Below are 13,314 nucleotides of genomic sequence, written 5' to 3' on the forward strand. Positions count from 1 at the left end.
GTAAGTGGAGAGTGTGCATCGATTTCACTGACCTCAATAAAGCTTGTCCCAAGGACAGCTTCCCTTTACCACACATTGATCAGTTGGTCGAGGCCACAGCTGGGCACAAAATGCTCTCCTTCATGGACGCGTTCTCAGGATACAACCAAATCCTTATGCATCCGGACGATCAGGAAAAAACGGCATTCATCACAGACAGAGGGACTTATTGCTACAAAGTAATGCCCTTTGGCCTAAAAAATGTCGGGGCCACGTATCAACGACTCGTAAACAAAATGTTCTCCGAGAAAATCGGCAAGAATATAGAAGTATACATCGATGATATGTTAGTTAAATCACTCCGAGAGGATGATCACGTCGAACATTTGGAAGAATGTTTCAAGGTATTAAATAAATATCAAATGAAACTGAACCCCGAGAAATGCTCGTTTGGAGTATCTTCCGGAAAATTCCTAGGATATTTGGTCACGCAACGAGGAATCGAGGCGAATCCTGACCAAATCCGCGCATTGCGCGAAATGCCGTCCCCCCGAAATAAGAGAGAGGTACAAAAACTCACAGGCCGTATAGCTGCCCCTAATCGCTTCATCTCTCGGTCGACGGATAAATGTTTACCCTTTTACCAGCTCCTGAAATCAAACAAGGAGTCGAAATGGAACGACGAATGCGAGAAAGCATTCCGTGAGCTAAAAGAATACTTGGCCAAACCCCCAATCCTCGCAAAGCCCGCAATCGGAGAACCACTCTATCTCTACGTGGCTGTGTCGCACGCTGCCATAAGTGGCGTTCTGGTTCGAGAGGATCGAGGAGACCAGAAACCAGTATTTTACATTAGCAAATCCCTTGTCGACGCCGAGACAAGGTACCCTGCTATGGAAAAGCTCGCACTAGCTATCGTCACTTCAGCCAGGAAATTAAGACCGTATTTTCAATCACACACGATCGTTGTAATGACAACCCAGCCGCTGCGAACCTTCCTCCACAGTCCAAATCAATCCGAAAGGTTGACTAAATGGGCAGTAGAGTTAAGCGAGTACGACATCGAATTCCGAGCAAGGACGTGTGCAAAATCACAAGTTCTTGCTGATTTCCTTGTGGAATTGCCGAGAAATGTGACCGAGACCAACCCCGACGAGGGTGTTTGGACCTTGAACGTAGATGGCGCCTCATCGAAACAAGGATCTGGCATGGGGATACGTCTGGTATCACCCCATGGCGAGGTAATCGAACAATCATTCCGACTCGACTTTGTCGCGTCAAACAACGAAGCTGAGTACGAGGCTCTAATCGCAGGTATGCAACTAGCTAAAGCCTGCGGGACAAAAAAAGTAAGTGCATATTGCGACTCCCAACTCGTTGCTAACCAATTTAGTGGAGAGTTCGAAACAAGAGACGAACGAATGGAAGCTTACGTGAAGGTAGTACGGGACCTCGCAAAGAACTTCGAAGCTTTCGAACTCACAAGGATCCCGAGAGGAGATAATACATCCGCCGACGCCTTAGCAGCTCTGGCCTCAACATCAGACCCAGGACTCACTAGAGTCATTCCGGTCGAATCAATCAAACAACCTTCTATCGCCATTAGCATTAACACAATAATGACAATAGAAGTGGGGGATTGGAGGGACGACATCCTGAAATACATCAAAGAGGGAAACGCGCCCGACGACAAGTCAAAAAGGTGAAAATTGAAACAAATTTGCGCTAGATTTTGCATCATCAACGATGTTCTTTTTAAAAGGAGCTTCGCTGGACCATATCTAAGGTGTATCTCCAAGAGCGAATCAGCCCGCATTATCTCCGAAATCCACGAAGGGGATTGTGGGAACCACGCCGGTGGAAGAGCCTTGGCCATAAAAATCAAAAGGCAAGGATACTATTGGCCAACGATGGTGGAGGACTGCGAAGAACACTCCCGACGTTGTGATAAGTGCCAAAGGCACGCCCCAAACATAAAGCAACCCGCCGAGGCGCTGTCTTCAATCTCGTCCCCATACCCATTCATGAAATGGTCAATGGACATCGTCGGACCAATGCCTACCGCCCCTGGGGGATTAAAGTTTTTATTAGCCCTCACCGACTATTTCTCTAAGTGGATGGAGGCCAAAGCCCTACCCCTAATCAAGGATATCGACGTCCAGACCTTCGTATGGAAGGACATCATCTGCCGACACGGGGTCCCGCAAGAGATCGTCACCGACAATGGTTCCCAATTCATATAAAAAAGGTTTAGACAATTCTGCTCATACCACGGAATAGAACTGAGAATGTCTACACCTAGATATCCACAAGGCAATGGCCATGCCGAGGCCGCCAATAAAACTATCGTAAACTCTCTAAAGAAAAGACTTGACGCTAAGAAAGGTCGATGGGCTGACGAGCTTCCGGGAGCCCTTTGGGCCTATCGATCCAGCCCTCGGCACCCTACTGGAGAAACCCCATTCTCTCTAGTGCACGGTGTCGAATCAGTCATTCCTGTAGAACACGAAATCCAAACCATAAGGACGATGTGTGCACGCGAGAATGAAGACGCCAACAACTTGGCACTCTCCGATTCCCTCGACTTCATCGAGGGAAAAAGAGATCGAGCTATGGTCAGAATGTTGCAATACCAACAGAGCATCGCCAGGCACTACAATAAAAACCTACGCTTCCGCCACTTCATAGTAGGAGATCTCGTTCGCAGGAAAACATTCCAGAACACAGCAGAGCCTAACGTTGGAAAATTGGGAGCAAATTGGGAAGGACCCTACCGCATTACGAAAATGGTCCACCCAGGAGTTTACGAATTAGAAACTCTGAATGGAACACGCGTTCTAAGGTCTTGGAACATCGTAAACCTAAAAAAATACTACGTCTAAACCACGTAGAACCCCGAATCGAACTACGTCACGGCTTGATCCCATTCATTGGGTACGTAGGCAACCTTGATTCCAAGGCTCAGCCCCATCCAAAGTTTTAAACACGAGGTCTGTAACGCGACAGACAACGAGTAACGGACTCTTGACTCCGCTTGGTGCCCCATCACCACCAACCAAGTCATCAACCTTCACAGGATCAAGGACGGACCCTTGATATCCTCACAGCATCGAGGCTGTCAGTATGATTGGGTAACACGAAGATGGGATCCCTTTGAAATACTGAAAATTAAGATGGGATAAAAATAAAACGCAAACACCTCCCATAGGCATCGAGGCCATCAAAGCGTCTAAATACCTCACTAAAGGATCATTCACACGCTCTTGAAAACCAATATATAAAACAATACTTCACAAATCGAGAGTATGATCAGAATACGTCTCAGTCCGATGAACATCAAGCAGCGGGCAGAGATAAAGGCATCACTCCTCGGAGATTCAGACACACATAAAGCACAATCGGGACGCAAGTTTTTACAACATGTCACCAGAAAAAGAAAAGGAAACAACTACGGACCAAAACAGTTTCTTCGACAAGCAAACCCGAACCATTCTCGGCATAGGATTGATTATCCAGTTTTTGATCTACCCTATAACAAAACCATAAGGACCAAGCTAAAAACGCTTAGCAGTTCCCATGCAACCTATAATCAACGAAATAGTTCGCCGAGAAATGCGAATAAGAACTGATCAAGTTGATACAATAAATCATCCGCTAAATGTTGTTAGAAGGCTTAGCAAAATCCTGTAAACGACTAGGCAGCAGACTGATCAATCAGCTCGGCAGTATATTGAGCGAACTGAAAGCTCACCCATGACGAACTCAATTAATACATACGTATGGGGAAGAATTCCTCATGTGTAACAAATGGATCCAAACTATCCTACATAAGAGCAGTCGAAATAAAAAGACTTAGCAAAAGTTGAGAAATCATAAATGCATAGAAGCCAAATAAAAACTCCGACCCCAGAGTCAAACAAAAGTACGAGCTCGATGAAAGCGACCCCATGGCCAAAATCATCAGAGCTAATAATTATTACAAAGAAAAAGGCGTAATAGTCTTGCCAAAAAACAAATGGGCTCATAATTATTCAAAAGAAAAAAACAACTGGAATGAACTATGAAAACCCTTAGGCTCCGGACTCGGGAACATCCTGGACGACCTCGGTCCCCTCAGGAATTCCCGCCATAGTCAGACCAGCGTTCGAGCCATACTGATCGATGTCCATCACAACCGAGACATCTTCAGAGCCGCCGTCGGGAGTAACCCGCTCCGAGTACGGAGTGAAAATCACATCCTCCACACCTGCGAGGTCGGGGAGAGGCTCAGCGGACAAATCCGCGGTGAACTTGGCAATATCGTCCTTCGCCTCCTGAAGAACCTCGGTGGCATCATCAAGCTCGCCAGCCACCACGTCCTCCGGCACCCCGGCCGCAGCACGGCACTGATCAAGCTTCCGCACGATCACAGCCTTCTTTTCACGAGCTGCGAGGTGAGCCTGGTATTTGGAGATGATGCTCCGATACTTCGCAGATGCTGCCTTCCGGCCAGATCGAGTAGCCTGAGCCTTGATCATCTTGGCACTCTTCTGCATCTGAGCGATAAGAGCGTTAGCCCGCTTGAAGTCAGCAGCAGCTCGATTGGCAAAGGCACTCAAATCCTTGTTGCTCGACTCCAGCGCGGTGACCCGATCCCGGTACTTCTCGATCTCCGATTGAGCAACGCTAAGCTGCCGCTCCTTTTCTGACAACTCTGAACGAGCTGTCTGGGCCTCGATACCAAGGTCGCGGAGCATCTTTTGGTCAAGTTGAGCATGCTTCAGCTCGTCCTCCTTCTTCGCCAGCTCGCCCTTGAGCCCGGTCACCTCTCCCTCCAAAGCTTTCACCTCGGCGTTACGCTCCCTCGAAGCCTCCAAAGACCGTTCCAGTTCGCGAATCCTTCTCTCCGCCACTCGGATTTTGTGCTCATAAGCATAAACCCCCTTGTTGATCTCTGCTTGATACTTTATTAAGACAAACACCAGACGAAATCAGCAACAAAATTTTTTTTTGGATAATATACAAACAACTCAATAAGAGTTAATACCTTCGTAGCCGCCATAGACATCCCCCTATAGATGTTGGCACCCCTCAGAGCCCTTACTTTGCCCAAAGGCGCAGTGGGGTACCTGATCTGCCTCATCAGGAAGGCTGACGAACTGCCGTCCTCGTAGATGGGGTGGTTACGCTCAAAGTGAATCACCACTTTGTTTAGCTTCGAGTCGGATTTAGGCACCTCGTCAGGGGACGTGGGACCCGAAGAAGTCAGCTCGCCGGGACCAATCACCGCGCCCCTCTCCTTTGGAGCAACACTCTTTGGGAGCGAGCTCCCTTCAGTATCCACCATCCCGTCACTCTTGGAGGACTCAATCGGAACAACCGATCCCGGCAGTTCGATAGTCGCATCACCACCACTTCCCACATAGCCAACCTTCTCATTCTTTTTCTTTTTGGCAGCCCGTTTTTCCTCCTTCTCCACCTCGGCGGCCGAAACGAAAACGCCCTCCTTCGAAGACTTCTTTCCTTTGCCCTTCTTGGCCACGACCTCGACTTCGGGAGTCGGCTTAACCACCCCGGCTTTCCTCTTCACAGCACTCACAGGCGATCGTGACGCCACCTCGGGATCAGCCTGGACGGGTTGAGGACTCTTCTCAACGCGTCCCTCAACTCCAACGCCATCAGGCGGACCAGGCGAGCTCGCCCCACAAGTATCTTCCTTCTCCGCTGTTCGCTCTGGAGCGGCCGAACCGTCGATAATTTGGGTTACCTCGCCTTTCTGTGCATCCTTCTTGGCTTGACGAAGTCTTTTCTTCTCAGCCACATAGTCAACTTCGGCATCCATGCCACCCCGCTTGCAATCCTCGCCTATGGTTAAAAATTTTAAAACCCATCAATACAACACCTTCTGCAAGTCTAATCAAGTAATAGATTATACTCACCAGGAACACCTCGATCAATCTCAGGATGAGTCCAATAACCCGACTCGACGAAACGATCTGAGTTAAAGTGTTTCCAATCCAAACTTCCAGTTCGCAACACCTCGAGCTTTCCCAGGAACTCCGCGTCAACCTTGGGCGCCGTGATTTTCGCTGTAAAAATAAAAAATCACAAAAATTATTTCTTGACATATCATAAAGAAGCCAAGTAGCGAATGACAAATCCTAATTCTATACCCGGAGAAGAAGCCCACTCGAGGCGTAACCTTTGATGAAACGAGCCGACCGAGTGCTCATTTATCTCAAAGAAAAATCTTCTCCGACCCCAATGAGTGTCTTTCTCAGGTAACCCCTCTAAAACACCTCGACCCGCAGCATTAGCAAGATAAAAGGTAACCGGGGTAAGTTTGGAGTTACGTTTGATATGACCTAAACGAACCAGGTCGGCCACCGTGAGCTCGACCTCGTTCTCCTTGGCTAAGGTAATCAACCCAGATATTTTCCTAAGGAAATTGGGGCACATTTGGGGAATGGATATTTTTAGGGCTTCTAGATATTCTAAAAGCAAAGGGTCCACAGGAAATCTAAGCCCGCAATCCCTGAAAAATATTTCATATACGCAACAATAGCCCGCAGAGGTATCTGAGGCTGTAAACTCGGGACTAGGAAGGGCTAAGGCCACGTTCTGAGGAATATCAAATTCATCGAAAAATCCGACGAGTTCGTCCTCAGAAACCGTGGTAGGACCTCTGAGGTCCTTAGAAATCTCATCAAGCTTTTCTGGAGTGCTTTGGATAGACATCTAAGAAAACCCTTTTGTAACCCGGTCAGAAGTCAAAAAAAAAAACCAGTGAGATGAACGCCTAGAGAGATAAGCTCTGACGAAAAAATAAATAAAGAGAGAGTGAAAAAAGACGAAAGATACCTGATTTTGAATCTTCGAGGGATTAAAAGCGAGTAAGTCGATTAGAATGCGAAAAGCCCTATTTATTAATAGCGATGGGATGGCAGCGTCGTTTCAAATTCCACTCAAGTAGGAATCATAACTGATTCATCCTAGAAAGGAGAAATTCAGTTTGACACCTGTCATTATGAACGTCATGACTACGACACGTGGACATGCAAGTTCGGGATTTAGTTCAGGAGTTCGAGCTCAGAAATTTAAAAGCATACTTAATATTCGCATAAATTAACTATGCTTTGGGGGACTTAATGTGGATACCAGAATAAATCCTTGTAATTTGGGCCACCTCTCAAAGGCCCGATTTATATCCTGGGCCCCGATTGATGAATAAAATCTAACCAAGCCCAGCCCGCTCGGATTAGGATTACACCCAAAAACCAGCTCGCAGCATCTGCCCCGTCAGTTCCGAAGAAGCAGTCTCCGAGCTGACCACCCCGCGAGTCCGGAAGAAGCGGTCCCCGAGCTGACCACCCCGCGAGTCCAGAAGAAGCGGTCTCCGAGCTGACCATCCCGCGAAGGAATAGGCCAAATCACTCCGCATGCAGCATCGCAGAACGCTCCAGACCGACCACGTGTCCACCAGATCGACGGAAGAAGAGCAACGATCTCATCTATAATAAAGGAAACAGCAGATCTCGCAGGGGACATTATTCATCATCATTTTTGTATCTTCAATAATATGTATTCCCAAAATATATTCTGTTGTTCTATGTTCGATCGCGATCAATTATAATAAAAGTTATTTTTTCAATTTATTTTCTATTATTATCTTAGTCGTTCTTCATTATTACTCCGAAATTCAATTCTAGTTACGACGAATCCTTGAGATCCACTTCATATAAATAAGTCGATATATTCAATATAATATATATAATATCGTGATTGTTGAGAAACAGATTTCGACATCAACAATAGTCAGTAATTTTTAAATAAAAAAAATAAATGAATAAGTTGACTCGTGACAAACATACAAGAGTGACAACATTTTTTTTTTTTTAGATTCTAGCTAAAATTTCATTTTATCAAAAAATAACTCACCAAATCGACATAAATTAAATTAATTGAAATAGTTAATTTAATTTACTTCGATCTGGTGGGCTATTTTCTTAGTAAAATTAAATTTTGACTATTTTTAAAAAGAATGATGAGCTACTGACTTGATGTGTATATATATATATATATATATATATATATATATATATATATATATATATATTAGATCAACTCAAGTAAGGGATATTGACACTAATAATACTAAATGAATGTCCTTTACCAAATATAGCCCAAAACCCAAAATTTGACACATGTAATACCTAGACCAATGGGTAAAGACTATTATACCCTCAAAATTCATTTAAACGAAAAAACCATCCCAAACAAATTCCCTCTTTTTTCTCAAAACTTCCCACGCACACCTCTTCATCTTCATCTTCTTCTTCTTCTCACTCGGTGAAGGCACAACCAACGCGAACTCAACCCAGGAGAAGAAGAAAAGAAAACAAAAAAGGAAAGAAAAAAATCGCGCGTCTTCAAGGACACCGGCGAACTCAACTCAAACTCGCGCGCGCTCCGCCGAGGAAAAGAGCCGCCGTGCGTCTTCAAGGACACCGGCTGAGAAGAGCTCGCCGGAGAAGAAGGAGAGAGAGACGGCGACGGAGAAGGTAATCTCGATTTTTAATTTCTCTTCCTCTATGGTTCGGATTTGAGGAAAAATGAAATTAGGGTTTTGAATAAATGAGTTTGAGAGTTTGATTTCGATGATGACATAAATGAGTTTTTGATTTATGTTCGTGTTTGATGCCTTGTTTATTGGTTGGGCTCGGATTCTATTTGGTTCTGAAATTGTTTCTTCTGGCCGAGTGTAATTTTGGCATTTTGACGTTGTTGATGTTCTGGTTGTTTATCATGGTTAAGGAAATTCCTTTGGAAGATGTCTGAGAATCACGTGATAGGTTTGAGTCTGGAAATTTATTTGGACGAGTTTGGGTTTGATTTTTGGGTCTTGGCCGTGTGATGATAGATTTAATTGTGATGCTGAATTGTTGATGATTCGAGACTGTTGGTGCTGTGTATTGGCTGAAATTGTTAAGCTTTTATTGTGCTTTGGACTGAAATGATGTGAAGCTGTTTTGTGATGATGGTTAGAATCTGAGAATTTTGTTTACTAGGAGTTAATGGTTGTTTTCGTTGGTGTGCGTGTGAGTTGTGATGGTCGAGAATTTAGGCTCGATTTAGGTAACTGTACAGGGCTCGGGGCAGCGGATTCGGGACGACGAGGACGCTGTCCGAGAGGTGGCAGAGCTGTCGCGCGAGTGTTGACGAGGCGGGGCAGGACCAAGCCGAGGGTGGGCCGAGTAGGAAAGGCCTTCGGTTTTTGTTCGGAGACTCGCAAAGTCTCGATTTAGTGTTTAGTATTAACTTATTATGATATAGTTGAACATTTAAAATAAACGACTTGGTGGGTATGAATTTGAGAGTTTGTTTTCGATGATGACATAAATGAGTTTTTGATTTATGTTCGTGTTTGATGCCTTGTTTATTGTTCTTGAAAGAAGAGGTTACCAAGCTCGTCCAATGTTTGTGTATTTGTGTGTTATTGCATAAATTATTCCTTGAATTATTGAAGTCTTTTGGTCTTGAATTATTGATGTATGAAGTGAATCCAGTTCGTGACACTAGTGTCACGAAGTGAATCCAGTTCGTGACACTTCCCGATTTTTCCAGGGTGTCACGAAGTGAATCCAGTTTGTGACACTACCAGGTTTTTCCAGGGTGTCACGAACTGGATTCACTTCGTGACACTAGTGTCACGAACTGGATTCACTTCGTGACACTAGTGTCACGAACTGGATGTTTTTCCATGTTAATAACCGTTTTTTAATACTCATATCTAATACGAGTGAACGTATACATGTATGGCGGAAATATGTTTATATGCTAAGCATAGCGGGAAGTGGGTAATAATGAGTGAAATATGTGTTTATGATACCCATGAAAGATACGATCTTTGGCGCTAAGAAGAAAATGAGAAGAAGAAGATGAGGAAGAAGAAGAAAGAATGGTTCTTGAACGCCATTGTTGATGATGAAACTATTCTTTCTTGATTCTTTCTCTGTGAAGGAAATGTAGTTTGTTGAATTGGGTGTGTGATTTGGTATGTAACTGTTAAGTCTAGAGTGTTGTTATATATGCGAGCTTCAATGCATTTGTTTTTTTTTTACTTGACGAGAATTATGTGAGAATAAAGTGGTTCTGTTGAATTGGGTATGTGATTTATTGATGATTTTTTGTTGTTGAATTCCACCAAAATTCTACTATTATGTGATGGACCAACTCATATTGTATAGCAACACCATAAATCCATAACCCAAGACCAAATTTTTATCAACACAGTGGGTCATGAGATATAAAAAAAATCATAACAAATCAAAAACATGCCCTATTTACTTGAATAACTCCTTGAATGATACAATTTATGTAGAAGACTAATACAAAAACATACCCTAATTTTATCTTACACTAAAAGCTAGTCTAAGATTGTCTTTGGTTTGACTCCAAATTTTTTTCCCCCAGAGCGGCGATTAAAGTGGGACCCCCGTGTCGAAGTTGCATTAAGCTTAACGTAGCCCAAAACTCCCGGTTTGCATCAAGCTTTGGTAATTCAAGTTGATAGGCAGTAGAAGTGTAAGAGTACCACCCTCTTGGTACACGCCTGGTTGTACCCACTTCGTGACACCTGGAAAATTTCAACACTGAAATTCCAAACACCATTTTTGGCGAAGTAAAAACTCAAAAAAGCTTTGGAACACGTTCAAACTGAACGAAATCACTAAAAATAGCTCTTAGTTGTTAGAAGAACAAGCTACTTACCCAGATTTGACGCCAAGATTTGACGGTCACCGGAGAAGACACTCGACCCAGATCTGACGACGGTGTCCGGAGAAGACTTGGACCCACGCTGAAGAGGGTGAGCGATTGAAGAGTGAGCGTGAATGAGAGAGATGCTTGGAGGGAAATGAAGATCTGAGGGGTTTTTTTTTTTCAGAAAAGAGAGAGTGAAGATGAGAGAGAGAGAGCAAGAATGAATTATTATTTATTTTTTTAGAAAATGAAAGAGAGTGAAGATGAGAGAGAGAGAGAGAGCAGTCAAATATGAGTGTAGGGGTTTTGAGCGGGAGAGAATAGAGAGAAAAGGAGGGGAAAATATAATATAAAAAAATTAAAAATATTTTTGGCTGCTTAGGGTAATTGAGGAAATTTTTATTTCTCTTTCCTAGTCAAAGTAACATATGTGTCAAAATATTGGTTTTGGGCTAAATATGGTAAGTGACAACAAGATGATATTATTGCTGTCAAAACCCCCTCAAGTAAAATGGTCGATATCAGTGACGTGTAGTACACCAATCTATTTGCACGAAATGGGATAAATCAAGACTCTAGGATCAAAATTGGTAGAACAAGCTAACAAGGTCATTCAAAAGATTCAGGATTGTATGAAGACTGCACAAAATTGGCAAAAGGGTTATGCCGACCGTCAACACCGACCATTTGAATTTAAAGTGGGCGATCACGTCTTTCTAAAGGTAACTCAGTTGAAAGGAATCTTGAGGTTTGATAAAAAAAAAAGGACAGTTAAGTCCTTGATACGTAGGACCGCATAAAGTATGTGAAAGAATTGAAACAGTTGTGTATCGAGTACTTTATCGCCGATCATGTCATGAGATCAAGATGTCTACATATATCTATGCTAAGAAAATACATTGAAGACACTCTCACATTTTACCTCGGCAACAATCAAAATATCTCTGAGGTTAACAATGTTGAGACACCATTTTGAGAGGGGAAGCCGCACAGCATTGGATTGAAAGGATCAATATGGTTGTGATTGAGAATATTCCGATTGGATGGAGTTTTAATCATACATTACAAACCGGTTTACAAACCGCGACAATATCACAACTTGGTAGGCGAAGGTATCTACGTTCCGCCAAGAATGTCCTGCGGAATACTAAGCATAATATTTAGAAGAGATTATGCCTCTAGGACCAAACAGAGATGGATGTGGCTGTTTTACATGAGGATGTTCCTATCGAGTACTTGGAATTACCTTGAGGAGGATTCTTAGAAGGATCCGATCGAGGAATCGGAAAAGAATTGATAAGTGCGATTCATTCCCTCCTATCAATGCTTTTAGAGAATGAGTTGAGACTTTTTCTTGAGGCTTTTGATGTTATTTTTGTAGTTTCTTTTTATTTTGTATGTTATTAAAGAGCTACAAGTGTAATGAGGGTAATTGAGCAGTTTCATGGTGATTTCAAGACTTTTCGAACAAGTTAGAGTAAAATAAGAAACAGCTAGCTCTCTTCTGCATGATTTGGAGATTCATAATTAATCATTTTAAATTAATTCTTTCCCTAATTGAATATATATTTCCCTTAGCTTTCTAACGCATATTATTCGTTTGCAAAAATCGGAGTTCGGAGCAAGAAATTATGGCCAATTCAAATTTATTGCATATTCAGGACAGAGTCTCACGCGACGGTCGCATTGAGAGCAACGCGTCACACTGAAGTGGCGCATTACGCCTAAAACTGGTGCAACGCGCCTGTTGGCATAAATTACCTCGTTTTATCCGCCTTTATGTAATTTTGACCCTTAGGTCACATCCAAGGGTCTAGAATTCTTCGAAAACAATGATATACTTGAGGCTATTGTTCATTTTGGTTTAGACTTGATTTTGGAGAGTTTTTAGAGAGTTAAGCTTGAGCTTTGAGAAGGGTAAAGGCCGAATGATGAACTTTCCTTAGAACCGACCGAATCGAAGAACCCAACGAAGTCACACCCTTTCACTCTCCTTATCATTTGTCAAGTCTTTGTTCATAGTTTCTGTTCATTTTTTAAATTTTAATAAAGTTCAAAGCATAAACCATCAAAACCACCACATTTTACATAACTCATTTAGATTTCCTAGTTAATTAATATCAAAGAATAGATGAGATCCTCGTGGGATCGATATTCGTGCTTAATCATGCTTTATTACTTGATGACACGTACACTTGCGTCGTGTGAGGATTTTTCTAACTAAGGAAATATTCCATCAAGGATCCCGAGGAGGACCCAATCAAGGAAGTAAAGGAGGATCTGATGAAAGATTATGTTGAGGACCTAGACAAGGACTTTGAGGATTGGATGAGGACTCTGATAAAGAGCCCAAGGATGATCAAAGCGACGATCATGAATATTACTCTAGAGACCCTTCTTGATGATGATAGACATACTTCTTTTTTTAATTATATGTTTATGTGCATACGTGGGTAGTAGCTAGGGTGACCATATAAATTTCATAGTGACATTGCTATGAAATCCAGCCACTCTTGTTTGTAGAAAAAACAAACTCTCAAAGGTCTCTATTCTTGGTCAACACTATCTCATTCACATACGTATAAACGATATTAC

General features: G+C 42.9%; 1 protein-coding gene and 1 long non-coding RNA gene across 2 annotated transcripts; one reads left to right on the forward strand and one right to left on the reverse strand.

Moving 5' to 3' along the window:
* Nucleotides 1–2,267: 2,267 nt before the first annotated feature.
* LOC149380855 (uncharacterized) lies at nucleotides 2,268–2,861 on the forward strand. The gene has a single exon (XM_089601229.1). It carries the CDS (start codon nucleotides 2,268–2,270, stop codon nucleotides 2,859–2,861), a length of 594 nt encoding a protein of 197 aa, XP_089457355.1.
* Nucleotides 2,862–10,282: 7,421 nt separating this feature from the next.
* LOC149380856 (uncharacterized) lies at nucleotides 10,283–10,839 on the reverse strand. The gene is made up of 2 exons (XR_016293954.1): nucleotides 10,729–10,839; nucleotides 10,283–10,610 (listed from the first exon to the last, which is right to left on the reverse strand). It is a non-coding gene; the product is annotated as an uncharacterized LOC149380856 (long non-coding RNA).
* Between the last annotated feature and the right edge of the window lie 2,475 nt (nucleotides 10,840–13,314).

This window comes from Urtica dioica, chromosome 11 (genome assembly GCF_054948205.1).
Source record: "Urtica dioica subsp. dioica isolate 48M chromosome 11, U.dioica_male_clone48M_v1_H2, whole genome shotgun sequence".
Classification (NCBI taxonomy): Eukaryota; Viridiplantae; Streptophyta; class Magnoliopsida; order Rosales; family Urticaceae; genus Urtica; species Urtica dioica.